Genomic DNA, 19,981 nt, shown 5'->3' with positions numbered 1-19,981 from the left:
AATATCAGAGTGGTACGTCTGTTTGTCTGTGCTTGAAGTGTAAAAAAGTTCGATTGAATTTGCATCTTGTCACTTTAATTTGCAGAAGAGAGAGTCGATGAAGGGAACTCTCTCATGTTACTTTCGCCCTTATTTAAACTCAATCTAGACATTTTCCGCCAATCCAGTTCCATAACCCAGGTTCAAAAAGAAAAACGGCATTAGAGAAATCTTGAGAGAAATCAGGCCAAACATGTCTAAAGGTCCTATCTGTAGAAGAGAGGCTCTCTTTGATTTCCCTCTCTTTCATTAATATATCTCAGCTGTTTATACCGCATTTAGTTCACCACTGGACTGCGAACTGCGACTTCATAAGTGCGAAAACGTAAATAAAAGTGCGCGATTGCATCAAATCAGGTTGATGTCTTCGGCGCACTATTTCTTCAATCTATGGTGAACAAGTGCTCTGAAGACACCAAGTTGATTTGATGCAATCGCGCACTTTTATTAGCGTTTTCGCACTCGTGAAAACTAGTGCGATAGTCCAGTGGTGAACTAAATGCGCTATATTTGTATTATGATTGTCTTCTTGCATTGAACGATGGTCAAAACAATCGTCTTTTGATTTTTACTTTTACAAAAGGGCGTAACTGCATTTGGAAGTAATACCTTCTTTCAAAGCTGTAGGTCGTACTGCCTCCCTTACACTCAAACCACCGTGGTTGTCGGAAAGAGGAGAGTTTTTCCCATCTGGTACTTGTTGTGAAAAACATGGAAATCATAACACATGATCCAAAGCTTTAAAAGAAGGTGATGAATCCAAAAGCAGTTACGCCCTTTTGAAATGTTGGTGTCGAATTGTATTATTATAAGAGAAAGTGAACAACGAGAGCCTCTCAAATGCAGATAGGGCCTATTGAAATGTTACTCCTGCGTGATTCACTTCCTCTGCCCCCACAGCTAGACAGCCGCCTCTGCATCATTGCGTCACGAGCCGCGGTTTTCACTCGCGGCGCTGTCGTTCGTCCGTCCTGTCAGTGCTCGAGGTGAAATTTTGCGACATCGTTCGGTGAATGTGGTGTCGAATTTTTCCAATTTTCCGCTGTAAAATAATGTCCTACTAGTGCAAACCGTACAGGAAACCCTACCGGAACAACAATGGCACAACTACTGCGTGGAAAAGCCAGGTAAGATGGGCGATTAGCGCTGGGAAAAGTGTACAGAAAAGTTGGGTTTGGTCGTCACGGCGAAGAAAAAGTGATGATGATCGTCATCCGCTCTTGCGGGTTGCAACCAGAACAGCACATAAAGCGATCGGTGAAAATCAGATGATGTTATGTAAAAAGTTTATTGATTTTTTCCTCGCTTTATCTTTGTTCGTGGGTGCGATAAGGGGTGTCATTGGGGGTGAAGGAGAAAGCAGCGCCGGGGTGACGCTTTTTGTTACGCAGGGAAAGTGGTGTTTTGTTTTTGATGATTGTTTCAAACATTTACGATTTCAGCATTGACCCTCGGTTCAAACACATCCGCCCAACGGTGTATGCTCTCAGTCGTGTGAACTTCTCTGGATTCACGTACAATGGCAATGGTGGGGGCGGTGGTGCTGGCAGTGGCCAGCGGCGTCAGAATTTCTACTACCAGGAGTTCCTGCGAGGACCGAAGTTTGGAGGCTACCAGTACTACCAGTCATCGCGAGGCTACGGGATGCTGGTCGGTCGCGTCTTGCGTGGAGTGCTGAAGTTGCGCTATCTGGTGCTCGGCGGTGCCATTGGCGGTGGGGTCACACTAAACAAACGCTACGAGGAGTGGAAGGATGGACTGCCGGATATGAAGTGGCTAGAAGAAGTGCTGCCCGATAACGAGAAATGGGGACAGTTTACCAAAAGTCTACTGGCTGTGAAGGATTCGGTAAAGGACTCCATCGAAATCGGTAAGATCTTAGTGGTGTCATAGACTTAGTTAGAAGTAGTATAGTACAACAGTTAACTAACATCTATTTGCTTTCAGACCCTCGCTTGAAACAGCTTAGTGAGAATAAGATAAACGAATGGCGAGAGTGGTTCGACAAACGTCTGGACAATGCCATTGAAGCAGCCGAAACTCAACAGAACCCTCAAATTGAAAGTAAGTGTCGTTTACACATTATCCATAGAAACACTGATAAATGCTATAGTATCGTTAGTATCGTCGTTGCTGGTTGGGGTTTTGGGCCATTCAAGAATGATTAAACGAACCAATTTAGTTGCTTCTGCTGAACACTTTGCTAACAATGTGAAAATCGATTCTTTGCAACCATCCACGAAGCCTAGCCACGACGAGACGCACGCAGCATATTTAACCAAAATCCAACTTTTATTTCTTTTCTTTCGGTCTCTAGGTTCCTTCCAGAATCTATCTGAACTCATATCAGATCTATACGGAGGTAATGCATACAAAAAACCATCGCGCACTAAATTCACTGTCCTCTTAAGACCATCTGTCCATCTTTCTCTATCCTGTAGTGATTTAGTCATTCTTGAATCCAAAAGAAAGTGGCTAACAATCACTCTCACCTTGCATTAACTCTCTGTTCGTTTTCGCCTTCTAGCTACCAAAGAAGAACTTCGCAGCAAGAATACGGTGAATGCTAAAAGCTTGTCGGCAGAGGAAAGCCGAAGGCGTGTGGAAACACTTCAGTCGCAGGTGGACGCACTTCAAACGGAAATCATGAACGTGCAGCTGAAATACCAGCGCGAGATCGAGAAGCTCGAAAAGGAGAACCGCGATCTTCGTCAGCAGTATCTGATCCTGAAGACTAATCGCAAGCAGCCGCAGAAGAAGCGCATCAAGAAATCGCTCATCGACATGTACTCGGAAGTGTTGGACGAGTTGTCCGGGTACGACACGAGCTACAGCACGGCGGATCATCTGCCGCGGGTTGTAGTCGTGGGCGATCAGAGCAGCGGAAAGACCTCCGTTCTGGAGGCTATCGCACAAGCGCGTATTTTCCCCCGAGGCAGCGGAGAAATGATGACCAGAGCGCCGGTTAAGGTGACGCTATCGGAAGGCCCTTACCATGTGGCGCAGTTCCGAGACTCGGATCGCGAGTACGATCTCACGAGGGAAAGCGATCTGGCCGATTTGCGACGGGACGTGGAAATCCGGATGAGGAATTCCGTGCGCGGTGGCAAGACCGTCAGTATGGACGTGATTTCTATGACCGTGAAGGGGCCCGGCCTGCAGCGGATGGTCCTGGTCGACCTGCCGGGTATTATTTCGACGCAGACGGTGGACATGGCCGCAGACACCAAAGACTCGATCAAGCACATGACAGAACACTACATGAGCAACCCGAACGCGATCATTTTGTGCATTCAGGTATGTTGGGGTCTGGGGACATTTTTTAATATATGTAGGGTGTGGCGGGGCAAGATGGGTCGCCTAAGGATGGGTCACCATAACTTTGTAAATACAAATCGGATTGGTTTGCATTCGTCCGCTACTCTTTAATACACTAGTTAGCTATGCTAAAAGTCGATAAAAAAGTTCATTAAATACAAAATATGATGTTAAACAAGCAGTTTTAAAAAATGATCGATTTTGCGCCGTGAAAAAAGAGCGGGGCAAGATGGGTCACCTTTTAAATAATTCACATTTTCTCAACGAAAAACGTCAAAATATAAGATTTGTTCCGCATTCATATATGCTCCATATCCATACTGAGTAAACAAGAGCTACTAGTAAACATTTTATAAATTTATTTGGAATATAAAAAAACTTTACGATTAGAGTGGTCCTGAGGCGACTTGAAAAGCGATGTTTTCATTAAAAAAAATATCATAATTTTATGTTATAATTTTTATGGTTCATTCCGCTTGATTGAAGTCATTTATGAGATAGTCTTGTAATAAAAAATAAATAACTTTTGAATGCTCCAAAAATACGTTCAAAATTGAAGGTGACCCATCTTGCCCCGCGGCCGTTTATATGGAGATTATATGGAATGTATCGCATAAGAAAAATGGCTAAAAACCATTTTATTTTTTATTTCCAATGAGAGTGAATATTTTTTCAATCAATGCCCCAAACTTTTGTATATTCATGCTGGTCATCTATCAAAATTATTAACATAATCAAAACATGAGTAATGCGCCCGAAAATGGCACTGACCCATCTTGCCCCGCGACCCATCTTGCCCCGCCCCACCCTATTAGGACTTCAAGAGGCTTATATAGCCACAGCTGTAAAGGCATGGATATTCAGCATGATGATCCTGCTCAGAGTGGCTGGTTCTCGGTAGGTCCAGGAACTTTTCATAGTGGACGTTTGTTTGACTTCCTTGGGCATAGAGTATGTTCGTGCCTGCCACACGATATACAAAAGTAAAAAGGTCATTGGCAGAAGAACATGCAGAGGAGGCTCTCAGTCAATAACTGTGGAACTGCTCGTAGAACACTAAAGCAAGATGTAGGCTTTTGTGTTCATTCTGTGAATGAACGGCTCCAATAAAGCGCAATTGAAAGTAACTTCAGTTAGTGCCCTTCGCCGCTTTAATTCAACTTCAACAGGGCACTGCATGACATTCTCTCCTTCTCATTCACTCTTACAGAAATTTTGTAAACAACAAGGCCAAGAAACGTCAAAATCCCATACAAAATCATAACAATGCAGTGCCCTACAGTGCATACAGAGTAATGCTTGCTTTAATTACACCGTATTTATGCATGCATTACAGCTTTAATCGTGAAAATCATGAAATAATTGTGCTCTTTCTGCGAATACTCGTACATCGAGGTAAGAAATCTCCACTCAAATGAAGTACTCGCAGTGTAAATAAAAAGGAGAGACGCTCAGGTAGGCCAGAAGCAGGAATTTAGACCGACGGTTTGAGAAGCTTAGCGCCCACCAGCTGACGAACGAACATAGCCTACGCCTCATTGATTTCACCGCCTCCAAGAACATAACCAAACCATTCGTAGCACCTTCTTCCAACACAGCCTCCCATATCGTTACACCTGGAGAACACCACAACAAACGGAATCGCAAATCGACCACGTTCTGATTGATGGACGGCACTTCTCCGACATTATCGACGTCAGGACCTATCTTGGCGCCAATATCGACTCTGATCACTACCTGGTGAATGTTTAGACTGCGCCCAAAACCGTTATTAACAATGTACAGTACCGGCGGCCGCCCCGGTACGATCTACTCTAGAGCGACTGAAGCAACCGGATGTCTCTACCGCATACGCGCAGAATCTCGAGGCTGCGTTGCCGGATGAGGGTGTGCTTGATGTGGCCCCTCTAGAGGACTGCTGGAGTAAAAGCCAAAGCAGCCATCAACAACGCAGCCGAGAGCACTATCGGGGACGTAGAACGGAGTCGACGAAACGATTGGTTCGACGAGGAGTGTTGAGAATGTTGCAGCATGGAACCCGACAGAATGTGGAGCGATACAGACAGAAGCATAAGCAGCAGACCCGTCTCTTCCGGGAGAAAAAGCACCGCCTGGAAGAAGCGGAGTGCGAGTAAATGGAATTGCTGTGCCGTTCACAAGAAACACGTAAGTTCTACCAGAAGCTCAACGCATCTCGCAAATGCTTCGTGCCGGAAGCCGAAATCTGCAGGGATAAGAACGGGAGCCTCCTGACGGAGAAATGTGAGATGATCGAAAGGTGGAAACAGCACTTCAACGAGCACCTGAATGTTGAAGAGAAAGTAGATACGGGGGACCAAGACAACGGAGGAAATGAATATGTTGGTGCAACAGAGGACGAGAACGAATCAACTCCCACGCTGAGGGAAGTTAAGGATGCCATCCACCAGCTCAAAAACAGGGTGTCTATCACACTCATTTTCGATTTCTCTGTTCGGTAATTTATTTTACGGTTTTTGAACCGTAAAATACAAAAATTATTGAGTTTTCGGCATATTCATGCAACGTTACTGATGTTCAGTAATATTTTTTGACATTTTACTGAATACGGTTACAGTTTGTGCCGAGAGTTCAGCAAAATTGAAGATTTACTGAGTTCAGCCAAAAATCAGTAAAAAACAGTACTGACTTTTCAGCACTGGTTCGTTTTTACTGAGTTTTCGTTAAAGTAAAATGTAAACAGTAATCCGCGCGTGCTCCTAGCTGTCAAAAAAGAAAAAAAGCTTTGATCATCAGAGCTATCGCCGTAAAACTGTCTTCACTGCATGATTTAACATTTCCAACACCGATTCCTGTGCCCTTGCCGCTTGTTTAGTATGTATTCGGAAATCTACTGCACCAGAGAACTAGAATGGCCTTATTCGCTAGACAAATCTTCAGGGACTTTGTTAGTGCAAGTAACACAGCAAATTGTATTTTCAATACTTTCAAAAGCGGTCGGCAGGGGCACATGGATCGGAAGCACCTAGACTGAAATGCAAAATGCATCGAAAGTAGGACAGACCGGGAGGGAACAAAATATTTTCCGGAACTGAAAAACTCAGCAAGACCAATCAAATAAAATTTTAGAGTACCGAAAAAGACAGTAACATGTGTATCACTATCAGATATTACTGACTACTTCAGTATTTGTTTGACAGATCGAAATTTTAAGTGTTACCGACTTTTCGGTACTCACAATCGTTTACCGTCTTTACTCTGCTGTTCAAAAACCCAGTAATTTTTTAACGACTTCGGTAATCAAATCTGAGTGTGTTCTACCTGGAAAAACCTGGAAAACTAGGGATCCTCAGGGAATTTTATTTAACAGGGAAAAACCTGGAACACTCAGGGAAGTTTTACTCCAATAAAAAAAAAACATTGGGTCGTATGAACATGGTAGTAAAAATCTATATAGAAATTAAGCTACAAGGATTTCTTTCAGAAATTTCGTCAGAATTTATTTCTGGAACTTCTTTAAAAATACCTCCTGGAATGTCTCCCAGGATTTCTTATAAAATTCCTTCCGCATTTTTGACGCTATTTTTCTTGGTATTCCTTTTTGATTTTTTTTCCGAAAAGGTATACTTCCGGATTCCTTCCAGGATTCCTAAATTCCAACCGATTTCTCCTGGAGTTTTTCACGGGGATGCTATTTCTTCCCAGAGTTCCTCCAGTGTTTTGCTCAAAGAAATCTTCGTAGGATTTCCACCAGAATTTATCCCGAATACTCTATAAGAATATCTGTCAGGATAAATCGTGGAATTACTTTCGGCACTCCTCACGGAAATTTTACCGGATTCTTTCCGGTGTTCTTCTTGGGACTTCCCCAGAGGATCTTCACAGAATGTCTTTCAGAGTTGCTGAAGGAGTTATACCTGGGGTTTCTACTAAAGTTCCTCCAAGGGTTTCTGAAGGAGTTTTCACGAATTTACTGCAAGAGTTCCTCAAGAGATTTCTTTCATTTTTTCCTGTGATATTTTCAAACCATTGCTTTGGGCTTTCTTCGAGATTTCTCCCTAGTCTCCTACAGGAATTTGTTAAAAGTTTATTTTATTTTGAAGTTTTACCTGAGATTTTTCTCGGAGTATCTCCTGGAACTTCTCTCAGAACATTCCTTCCGATGTTGGTCATGAGATGTCTCTCAGAGTTTTTCTTAATTTACCCTGGATTTTCTCCTAAGATTTTTTTCCAGAGTGCCTTCTGGGATTTCCACAGGAGTTATTGCTGATATTTCTCATTGAATTGTTCTCTTGCATTCTTTCAAAGCCAGGCTGTTTCTTGTAGTTGTACCGGATTTCTTGCAGTGATCCACCTGAGAGTTTTTACAGATATTCTGTGCATTATTCTCAAAATTCTTCCCGGAATCTTTACCAGAAATTGTCCCGAGATTCTGGATACTCCTTTAGGGATTTCTCCCAAAGTAATTGCAGGGATTCTTCTACGGGTTTTCCTCAGAATGTCTCAACCTTACAAAATACCTTATAGGAAATTCATGGAGAAATATTCGAGGGAATTCAAATAAAATCTTGTGAGAAACTCCGCAAAGTGTTATTGAAAAAATCTCGACATCTCGAAAAAAAATTCTAGGTAATAGTAATCCCGAGAAGAAATATTAAAGACATCCTAGGAGGAATTCTGAAAACCTCATGGAATCCTGAAAGCAGCTGCGGGCGAAGTTCCGCGAGGAAAACAAGAGGAATATCGGAAAACTATCGGAAAAGTCCAATAGTTTATGGGTAGCTGTCCTGGAAAACCACTAAAACAGACCTAGACTCTGGCGTCAGCCGGCGGCTGTACCGATTGAAGCTATTCTCGTGAAAAATTTCATCGCTCGGAGCGGGAATCGAACCCTCATCCACCCGGACTCTAACCGCATGACTACGAGGTTCAACCAATGACATTCTTGGAGAAACTTTGAATAGTTTTGGATGGATCTTCAGGAGGAATCCAGCGAGAATCTCTAGCAGTATATCGGAAAACCTTTGCAAGAAATATCGGGACGTACTCAAACAGATATCTCGTGTGAAAGAATCTTGCGGAGAGCCAGGAAGAAACTTTGGAAGAAATTTCAGGAATTATGCTCAGAAATCTGAGAATTTTTGATGAGTAGGGGAACTTACGTATTTTCGTCAGTTTTGTTCTCTTCGTCATGGTTTTTTTTTTAAATCTTCCCAACCAAGCTGAATATGATCAAGTTTCAGGCAATTTGGCCGGCATAAATCCCTCATGACGAAGAGAACAAACCTGCCGATATACCCTAAGTCACCCTTTATAATTTTTAGAAAATTTGGGTTGTTTTATAATTTATTTAAGTTTATAATTCAAAACTTCCAAAATTTCATCAAGAAAAACCTGGAAAACTTAAGGAATTTTATTTTGAGTTATGAGTAGACACCTTGAAAAACAACAAAGCGGTTGGTAAGGACGGTATCGCAGCAGAACTCATCCAAATGGACCCGGAAAGGTTGGCCACCTGTCAGCACCGGTTAGTAGTCAAGATCTGAGAAACCGAACAGCTATCGGAAAAGAGGAAGGAAGCAATAATCTGTCCCATCCACAAGAAAGACGACAAGTTAATGTGTGAGAACTTTCGAGCAATCAGCATTTTGAATGCTGCCTACAACGTGCTATTCCAGATCATCTTCCGTCGTCTTTCACCTAAAGTAAATAAGTTCGTGGGAAGCCACCAAGCCGGTTTCATCGACGGCCGGTCGACAACGGACCAGATCTTCACCGTACGGCAAAACCTCCAGAAATGCCATGAATCCAGGTCCCAACGCACCACCTGTTCCACACAGAGCTATGGAAAATTATGGACGAGAACAATTTCCCGGGAAGCTTACCAGACTGATACACTGAGGATACTGTTCGTATGCTTTTCATAGTTTGCATCTTATGAATCAGTTATTTTTATTTTTTTCATCATTTCATAGTTCTCGTATGCTTTTCATACATTGAAAAACGAACTTATCGTATGAAAAATCTCATAAGAAGCATCGTATGAAAATCATAAGATGTGTTATGAAACATCATTGCTAAAAACAACAAAACCTTTTATTGGCTTCTAACAACTTCTACTTCCGAAGCATCGATAGGCGTATGAGTAAAGCACGCACTCGCCAACCTTGACGTTGCTGGTTCGATTCCAGGTTGCGATTTTTTTTAATTTGTGCAAAATATTTCATAAAAGCATGTATGATAGTCATACGACATAATTTCAGATTTTATACGTTATCGGTATGGTCTTCATACGTGAGTGTTATGAAATTTATACAGTAACAGTATGCCAATAACAGTTGGCGCTTTGAATCCAAAATCATAGTTCGTAACTATGATTTTCGCGAGAAATTCTTGTGGCAAAAAATCATAGTTGATTCGTATGATTTTCGGAGTTGCAGTATCCTCAGTGTAAGATCAACGATGGACGATGGATGTGCAGAACAGCCTAAGAAAAGCGTAAGGATTTCGGGTGAACTATCCAGTTCATTCGAATCTCGACGGGCACTACGACAAGGTGCCTACTATTCAACATTGCCATGGAAGGTGTTATGCGACGAGCAAGGCTCAACAGCCGGGGTACGATCTTTACGAAATCTGGCCAATTTTCCTGCTTTGCGGATGACATTGCGGATATTATTGCTAGGCTATAAGAGCGTTTGGGAAGAGGAACTAAACTTATTAGAGTACTTGTACACTCTTATTATTGGTTGAATAGTAAAACTATTGATAAACAATCAATAACTATTGATAAACAATTAAACACTTTTTTTGCGATTTCGATAAATTGTAGTGATTATTAAGAATATTCGATCGAGTACTTTTTATACAAAGCAAACTTTGTAAGAAGTCGTGGGCGGGAAGGGGTTAACGCATTTCGTGATTTTTCCACACGATTTGACAGTTCTGTGCTAAAAGTTTCCGAGGAATGCATATTAGGCAGCATCCATTTATTACGTAATGCTACAATCGACATTTTTCGACCCCCTGCCCCCTACGAGTAAATTTTTGACGAAATGTCTAAAGAACTCGTAAAAAAACGACGTTTCTCCAATTTCTCTCAGTTCTCAGGTCTTCTGCCATGCCAGGTCTAAAGGTATAAATTCATATTTTTTTCAGGATGGTTCCGTCGATGCCGAACGCAGTAACGTAACCGATTTGGTATCGCAATGTGATCCGCTGGGTAAGCGCACCATATTCGTGCTGACCAAGGTCGACATGGCCGAAGATTTGGCTGACCCGAACCGGATCCGGAAAATCCTGTCCGGCAAGTTGTTCCCGATGAAGGCCCTCGGCTACTTTGCCGTCGTTACCGGTCGCGGTCGGAAGGACGACTCGATCGAAACCATCCGCGAGTACGAGGAGAAGTTCTTCAAGAACTCGAAATTGTTCCAGTAGGTTGCTTTAAAGTTTATGATTGTTGAAAATCTTGGTGATAGTAATGTGTTATTTTCAGAAGTGGCGTCACCATGTCCCATCAGGTCACAACGCGCAACCTGAGTCTTGCTGTGGCCGATAGGTTCTGGAAGATGGTACGGGAAACTATCGAACAACAAGCCGACGCATTCAAAGCTACCCGGTTCAACCTGGAGACGGAATGGAAAAACAATTTCCCTAGGTTGGTTTCTTCATCAATTGATTAGAATGATTTGCTTAGTTATAATTTTTGTTCGTGTCTTACACAGGTTGCGTGAATCCGGTAGGGATGAGCTCTTCGAGAAAGCCAAGGGTGAAGTGCTGGACGAAGTGGTGAACCTTTCGCAGGTATCGGCCAAAAAGTGGGAGGAACTACTCAACGACAAACTTTGGGAAAAGCTGTCTAATTATGTGTTTGAGAACGTGTATCTACCAGCGGCGCAGTCCGGTTCCACGAGTGAGTATTGGTTGGGTTGTACTACAATAAGTGAGACATAACGATTCTATTTCCTATGGCCAGATTCCTTCAACACCATGGTGGACATCAAGCTGCGCCAGTGGGCCGAGCAAGCCCTTCCCGCCAAATCGGTCGAAGCCGGATGGGAAGCCCTGCAGAAAGAGTTCCAGCATCTGATGGAGGTGGCACGGAAGACTCCCGACCACGACGATCTGTACGACAATCTGAAGAGCGCCGTCATCGACGAAGCAATTCGTCGCCATTCGTGGGAAGACAAAGCTATCGACATGCTGCGAGTGATTCAACTGAACACTCTCGAGGACCGAAGCGTGCACGATAAGAACGAATGGGACCAAGCGGTGCGATTCTTCGAGAGCTCCGTCAAAGAGAAGCTCCAGCACACGGAGCAAACCATTAGTGAAATGTTTGGACCGTCAACGACGCAAAAGTGGCTCCATTGGCGTTCCTCCACCGAAGATCAGAACAAACGAAAACACGTTAAAAGTGAATTGGACAAGATTCTTGGCAGTGACGCAAAACATTCGCCTACGCTAAGCTACGACGAGCTGACGACGGTGCGGAAAAATCTGCAACGCAACAACGTGGAGGTGGAAACGGATTACATCCGTGAGACGTGGTATCCGATCTATAGAAGGTAAGTTGGGAATTTCGGGAAACCGGGAAAATGTCGGGAATTCTAGTCACTGGAACTAGGTAAATGACAATAGGACTATTACAAATATCTATTGATTTGAAAAGAATGATAATGAAAGGGATTTGGCACTTCCCTTTTATCCGCCTTACGGGTGCTGCAGCTATGTCTCTTGTTGGGAACTGTGTGTGAACTTTAAATAACTGTTCGCTGTAGCATTGTTTCCACCTTTTGATCATCTCAACTCCATCCAAAATAACAATAAAGGGGGTTAGCACTTTCCTTTTATACGCCTTACGGATGATGTTGTCATGCCTCTTGTTGTGAACTGTATGTGAACTCACAGTGTTCACTGTATTATTGCTTCCACCTTTCAATCATCCAAACTTTAAAAAAAAAACCTAGATTCGCGCGTTAATCGAATGCAGTAAGTACTCGGATATATAAGAAACCATAGACAATTCCCAGAAAAACATTTGAGTAAATCTAGGGTGTAACTTTTGAAAGAATGATTTAACAACTTCCTTAAGCATCCCAAAAATTGCATGGTCAATCGCAAGCTCAATCTCCACTGTTGAAAATCACATAAATATGTATCTCCCATCGTAGACACTTCCTCAAGCAAGCCCTCAACCGGGCGTACGACTGCCGTAAAGCGTACTACCTGTACACCCAGCAGGGTTCCGACTGTGAAATAAACTGCAGCGACGTGGTGCTGTTTTGGCGCATCCAGCAGGTGATCAAAGTGACTGCCAACGCCCTGCGGCAGCAGGTCATCAACCGAGAAGCCCGCCGACTGGACAAAGAAATCAAAGAAGTGCTGGACGAGTACGGCGAAGACGACGAGAAGAAACAACAACTGCTAACCGGAAAGCGTGTTACGCTGGCGGAGGAATTGAGTGAGTAGCCTTATGGGTCCACTGGGATAGCTTAGAGTTCACGTTCTAACTCTGTTTGTTATTTTTTCCCCAGTTCGAGTACGACATATTCAGGAGAAACTGGAAGAGTTTATCAATGCGTTAAACCAGGAAAAGTAAGGTTGTAGCACGCGAAGGCCAAACCGTAAATACTGCATCTAGTCCATCGTGGAGACGGATATCCGGAAAACAGAACACATAACACACTGCTTCAGAAGCATTCGTCATTTAAACACGAGGAAAAGCAAACCATTTGTTAGGAAACAAAGTACCTTCCAAAGTATCCCTTCATGTTTCATCGTGGCAAAAATTCTCCTAAACACCTACTTAATTAGATCATCAACGTCAACATGCATCCCCCTTCCTTTACTCGATAATGTTCATTACTGCGAGCACAACAACCGCAAGCGATTCCAGCCCAAGCTATTTATTATTGTTCTAGTAGCTCCAAATTGCTTTCGAACTTTTGCTTCCGTAACGTACCAATTTGTGTTGAATTTTATCTTCTAGTTGGTTTTACCTTGATGTGCAGCAGTATAACCCTATTAGACATAAATCAGACTCCTGATTAGATTGTATAATTTTGTCTTGTGATTTAAGCTAACGTTATGAGCGAGGTATTTCAAACCGAAGATAGGCTGAATTGGAATAAAATCTGCATTGAGTCGAACGTGTACTGTGTACCGCAGATGTTTTTTATTAGATCCGATCTACCAAACCGATTGCCCTTTACCTGTCCAGCAAAAACCTTTTCATTAACTGTGAAGTGATCAATGTATGTACACTAAGTTTAAGAACGGCAGGCCAACTTCCCGTGGGAATGCGTAGTCATAATAAAAAAAACCTTAATTAATCCACCTAGCGGTGATGGCGCCTTTCTCGTGCCTTCGAAAACACATTTCAACACAACTCAAGTTACATGTTGATGAATATCGCACTTTCATACGTTTAACAGAAATCAATTTCATGGCAGAGATCATATCGTTTATCTGGTTTTTGATCTTTGAGTCGCAATCTTGAAGTTTAAGCCGCCATTTAGGATCAAAGTTCGACAGCTTGGAAATTCTGGTCGCTATTTTGAGCCCAAAACTCCATTAAACAGCCGCCATTTTAAATGTTGAGACGCCTTCTTGGATATTCTGGTAGCTATTTTTGATCTCCGGTTGTCTTCCCCATACCAAATATACCCATATTGAACGGTTTTAGAGCCTAAAACTTAATTAAACAGCTGCCATCTTGAAGTTTATGCCGCCATCTTCAATTTTGAGACGCCATCTTGGATATTTCGGTCGCCATCTTGGATACTTTAATCTTCATTTTTGCACTCCAGACTTCGTCCCAATACCAGATATACCCATATTGCATGGTTTTGAGCCTAAAACTCCATTAAACAGAAGTCATTTTTAGCTTTGAGCTGCCATCTTGGATTTTAGACCACCATCTTGGATACTCCGTTTGTCATTTTTGGAGCCCAGACCAGATTTCTTCCCCATATCAAATATACCCATATTGTATATGGTGTCAGGCAGTGCTGAAAAATTAATTTCGTCATATCTAAATTCAATCACCTACAGCTCATTTTAGAAGCTGAACCTGAGAATATGATATATGAAAAACTTGTGCGGCTAGACCAGTTCAGAAAGTCACGGAAAAAACGACATTTTTCGAATATTTAAGGTAAATGTCACGAAAAATGCAAATGATATTCACGGTGAATATCATTTGGCATTTTTCAAAGGTAGTCCGTGACATTTACCTTAAATACTCAAAAAATAGCGGTTTTTCCGTGACTTTCTTGCAGAACTGGTCTAGCCGCACAAGTTTTTCATTAGGGTGGCCCACACTTATATGAAAAACAAAAATTTCGAAAAATGTAAAGTCTTACCTCCTTAATCAGTTGTTTTGGACTCTCAGAAGCTACGTTCAAAATTTCAGCAAAATCGGTTGAGCCTAAGAGGGCGCTCAAAACGCTTGAAGTTTGTATGGGAAAACTTGGCCAAATGTATGCAGAAATTTTAAGTTTTCGAATTTTGCCGCTAGGTGGCGCTGTAGGCGTTCAATAATCAAACCCTTTGGTATTATTGTAGGTGACTATATGCCAAAGAACTTTGTTGAAGACCGCGAAGTAATCCGACGGCTGTGAAAAAAGTTATACCCTAGGCAAAGTATTGAGATTTCATTATTGATATTATTCCTTTGGGGCCGGGTCACAACGTCCGAGGCCATACAGTCCCGGACATTAAGTCGCGTTTTTTTGCGAAATAGCGTCCAAAAGTTTGGATGCGTCATAATATCCTATGTGCCTTCTTTCCTTGGACTTCGTGGCGTATCTGCAAGTTCGGACGTTATGCCCCGGAAAAATGCGCCATAAAGTCCTGGGACTTTATGGCCTCGGACGTTATGATACTGCGCCATTCCTTTACATGTATTGGAAAAATAATAATAAAGTTCATCCTCACTTTACCTAGGGTATAACTTTTTTCAGAGGCGTTGGGTCACTTTGCGGTCTTCGACAAAGTTGTTTGGCATATAGTCACCTACAATAATACATACCATAGGGTTTGATTACTGAACGCTTACAGCGCCACCTAGCGGCAAAATTCGAAAACTTAAAATTTCTGCATACATTTGGCCAAGTTTTCCCATACAAACTTCAAGCGTTTTGAGCGCCCCTTTAGGCTCAACCGATTTTGCTGAAATTTTAAACGTAGCTTCTGGGAGTCCAAAACAACTAATTTAGGAGGTAAGACTTTACATTTTTCGAAATTTATGTTTTTAGTGTGGGCCACCTTATTTTTCATATATCATATTCTCAAGTGCCCCACACAATGCATACGTTTGCGTGTGCGTGACAGTAGTTTGACACATTTCCCATGGGAAAACTGTCAAAAAAACGCAAACCTCGACGGAACGGACGCTATGTGTTCCAGGCTTCAGGTTCAGCTTCTAAAATGAGCTGTAGGAGATTGAATTTAGGTATGACGGAACGAAATTTTCAGCACTGGTGTCAGGTCCTTAAACTCCATTAAACATTCGCCATCTTGAATTTGAAGCCGCCATCTTGAATATTAGGCTGTCATCTTGAAATTTGGACCGAAATCGTGGAATTTCTGGTCTCCAGTGTTCGTTTCCGCAAAAAAATTCGTAAACCATGCTAAAGGTTACAAAAATCGCCGCAGTTTGATGTGTGATGGGGCTTGGTTGAGTTTTATATACGGCCAGTTCCACCGGTGCTGGTCCCAATCACTGAAATGGCCATAACTCCGGAACGCCTCGGCCTATCCGAACCATTTTTAGTAGCAAACAATGCGGTAAAATTCCGGTTCGATTCGAGCTATAATCCGAAAAATCCGCCAATGGGAAGTGTCTTAAATATGAGTGAACTTTTTTTGCGCACGGACATACATACAGACATCATGTTAATTCGTCGAACTGAGTTGATTGGCATATGTGACTTGATCCTTCGAGCCTTCTGTCGAAAATTGGTTTTTTGTGTGAACATATAGCCTTTCAATGGGACTAGGGTGCGGACACCGGTCAATATATCGTTTTGCACCACGCACACAGTCTTGATCACCTGCCGAACCACAGCAGTTGTGCGTATGAAGTAGGACAACGCCGCCGATGCGCGGTACAAGAAAATAAAGGTTTGCACTCTCGAACCTAACACCCTGTATTAGAGACTATCGATAGCTTTCCGGAACCGGTTTCGGGTATCCCGACGGAAGTGACTAAATCTGAAAGTGAACCAAACCCATGCAAGCGACACCACAAATCAAGGCTTTTAGGTTACATGATAAACAGTCGACAAGACAAAAGTCTCATACCAATCAGTGCACTACGGAACCGATTCCGTCTGTCCCGCCGGAAATGTAAAATGTGACATGTCAATAGTTATTTATGCAACAAGTTGCAAAATGATGATTTTTTCAGCACGAGTCGTACATTTATCCAACGAGGCTTGCCGAGGCGTGTGGAGGCGTAAGAAAAAGTCGATTCAGTAAGAGCCTCTACACTCTACTACTCTCTGGTTTGCAATTTGAATCGGGATTGAAATCGTCTCGATCCGGATTCCAGCAGATCAGTGGATGTAGAGGTAGTAGCTGAATCTACGGGAGGCGCGGCAGCAAATGAAAAGTACGTTAGGCCAAAGGTGCCGAAAAGTGCTACTTTTCAGCACTCTTAAGAGTGGCGAAAAGTAGTACTTTTCTGCACACTTGCATCAGCGGTGAAAAGTAGGCCATCGCAACATACTTCAGACAATTGAAATGTCCTATTTTTCACAACGTAATGGCAAAAATGATTTTTTCGGTAACCTGATGAACGGTTAGCAACAAAAAAAAGTCTCAGAACAAATTTAAGACAACAGGTTCTGTCTGGGAACCGATTTTGGGTGTCTCGTCATAAGTGGTTAAATATAAAAGTGACCCAAACCTGTGCATGCGACACACCAAATCGCGGCTTTTTCAATAACCTAATTAACTGTTTGTCAGCAAAAAGTCTCAGACGCACATTTGGAAGAACCGGTAGTGTTGAAGAACAGGTAACGAGTGCCCCGCCAGAAATGGTAAAATATAGAAGTAAACCAAATTCATGCATGAGGCCATTAAGGGTGCTATTACACTCTTTGCCCAGATGCCAAATATTTGACCACTTTTGACAGATAAATTTTGGCAGGTTGTTTGGCTCTGTTTGTCCCTATTCGTTTTTCGAGAGTGACAAATATTTTTGTTGCCAGGTACACCTTGGTCAAAATTTAACTGTCAAAAGTGGTCAAATATTTGGCATTGGTCAAAGAGTGTCATACTAGCTTAAGTACGTCACGATCCTAGGGAATAGGGGGTTGTTAAAGTGCGACAAGCAATGTATTAAGTATAGGAGAAACCCGTACGAAAGGGGCAGAGGGGAACTTTGAACATTCCTAATTTCAGCGTATGTCATGGATGCTCTCCATGGACTACATCAATTCGCGGCTTTTAAGCCTGCCTGATAACCAGGGTTGTGCAATTTCGAAAGGAAAACATGACGTACGACAGCTGTAGCAAATCGTTTCCCATACCAACGGACTGCTGTGCTGCCGTAATTCTGCAAAGTGACGTAAGCGCCATTCAAAATGTCGATATTTTTTGGTATATTATGTATTAAATCTGGGGTAAAAATAGCACTGTGGTAATCCTGCTGTATTAGAATGCAAGATCTAGTCGTAATCTATCATCTATGGAAAAAAACTTAGAGGATGAGCAAGAGTTTTATGCATAATAATTAAAAAATGGGCCAAAACTATCAATGTCGCTTACGTCACTTTGCAGAATTGCGGCAGTGTGATGCTTCATCTTCCACCCAGCAACACACTCGTTTGCTGCTGCTACAGAAACAAGTGTGTATGAAACATGAAATGAGACACTTGGATTTTCGTTTCATTTATGAGTCATTGAAATACTTCAACATGCTAAAAACACTATTTAAACCGCATTTTTCAATAGTGGTGCACGCCAATAGAATGATAATTATGTTTTATGAAAGAGGATAACAAATTCGACCACTTAAATCCAATTAATCGGCGCCCGTAACCATTGAGAGACTAGCGCGCACCAGTGAGACACTTATCCTCTACCGGGTGAAGCACAAGCAACGCGACCGGGTGGGAGACTACCGAGTGCTACGATGAGCGGAAAAGTTTTGGTAAAAGAAACGAGTGATTAGAAAAATGTATGAAACGGTTGAAGTGACTCATTCAAATGTTGCATGAAAGTGTATCATTGAAACGAAATTGTACGCCCCTGCTGATAATCAGTTGACAAGAAAATAACCACAGACAATATTTGGGACAACCAGTAGTGTCATGGAATCGGTTCTAGGTATCCGCCGGAAATGATCAAACGTGGAATTGAACCAAACCCATGCATGCTGTACATCAAATAGTGGAATTATGAAAGTGAACAAATCCAATGTTAGCGATAAATCTTGACTTTTTGAAAAGCCTGATAAACGGTGGGTAAGATTAAAAGTGAAGAAATGGTCAAAGTCTTCATATATGCAAGAGAATAACATTGTTGCACTGAGGATACTGTTCGTATGTTTTTCATAGTTTACATCTTATGAATCAGTTATTTTTATTTTTTCACCATTTCATAGTTCTCGTATGCTTTTCATACATTTAAAAGCGAAATCCATAAGACTTGTCGTATGAAAAATCTCATAAGAAGCATCGTATGAAAATCATAAGATGTGTTATGAAACACCATTGATAAAAAACAACAAAACCTTTTATTGGCCTCTAAACACTTCAACTTCCGAAGCGTCGATGGGCGAATGAGTAAAGCACGCACCCGCCAACCTTGACGTTCCTGGTTCGATTCCAGGTTGCGATTTTTTTTTAATTTGTGCAAAATATTTCATAAAAATATGTATGATAGTCATAAGACATAATTTCAGTTTTTATACGTTTTCGGTATGATTTTCATACGTGAGTGTTATGAAATTTATACATTAACAGTATGACGATAATAGTTGGCGCTTTGAATCCAAAATCATAGTGCGTAACTATGATTTTCGCAAGAAATTCTTGTGGCAAAAAATCATAGATGTTTCGTATGATTATCGGAGTTGCAGTATCCTCAGTGTACCAAAGCAATCTCATCAAATCACACCATTTCAAATTCCTGTGGTGTTAATATAAAGTAGGAATAGTAGGATGGATCAACGTGTTATGGGAAAATTATAATTTGATCGCATCAACACTGAATAAAGTTTTTCCGATCTCCTTTTGCGTCTAAAATTACTATGCACAATTTGGTCCATAAGGAGGTAAAATTTCACATGAATCGTATTAAGCGTATAAATGTTCTCACGATCGGCTAATGTAGACGTAAAGATCATGAGTACATATTCGACGAGAAAGGCACTATCACAACTAGGTGGATTAATCTGGTTTTTTTTTTAAATATTGTTATTGACTAAAGAAAAATAAAGTGAATAAAATAGTTATGTATTACAAAGTTTTTCAAAAACATAGTTTGTAGTTGTAGTGAGAACAGGGCTTCCACCCCTAGAATCGCATTATGACTAAACACAACAGACAGTTCTCTGGCCTACCTATTCATGAACTTCACATTCATCCTTATCATTACAACGTTCGTCGACTGATAGCCAGCTGTGTGTACA

At 41.8% G+C, this 19,981-nt stretch overlaps 1 protein-coding gene across 2 annotated transcripts; it reads left to right on the top strand.

Annotated features, from left to right (window-relative positions):
• Positions 1 to 999: 999 nt before the first annotated feature.
• LOC109399094 (dynamin-like 120 kDa protein, mitochondrial) lies at positions 1,000 to 13,487 on the top strand. Of its 2 annotated transcripts, XM_019671525.3 has the most exons (11): positions 1,000 to 1,166; positions 1,482 to 1,909; positions 1,987 to 2,103; positions 2,357 to 2,401; positions 2,567 to 3,336; positions 10,495 to 10,769; positions 10,832 to 10,993; positions 11,061 to 11,248; positions 11,312 to 11,903; positions 12,510 to 12,799; positions 12,873 to 13,487. In XM_019671525.3, the coding sequence occupies exons 1-11, from the start codon at positions 1,138 to 1,140 to the stop codon at positions 12,935 to 12,937; spliced, it is 2,961 nt and encodes a 986-aa protein (XP_019527070.3). In that variant the 5' UTR covers positions 1,000 to 1,137; the 3' UTR covers positions 12,938 to 13,487. The 2 variants fall into 2 exon arrangements, with proteins under 2 accessions (XP_019527070.3, XP_019527071.3); XM_019671526.3 differs by lacking the exon at positions 2,357 to 2,401.
• Positions 13,488 to 19,981: the final 6,494 nt, after the last annotated feature.

Source organism: Aedes albopictus, chromosome 3 (assembly GCF_035046485.1).
Source record: "Aedes albopictus strain Foshan chromosome 3, AalbF5, whole genome shotgun sequence".
NCBI lineage: Eukaryota > Metazoa > Arthropoda > Insecta > Diptera > Culicidae > Aedes > Aedes albopictus.
The sequence above is the reverse complement of the archived record's forward strand: the minus strand, read 5'-3'. Positions and strand labels throughout refer to the sequence as shown.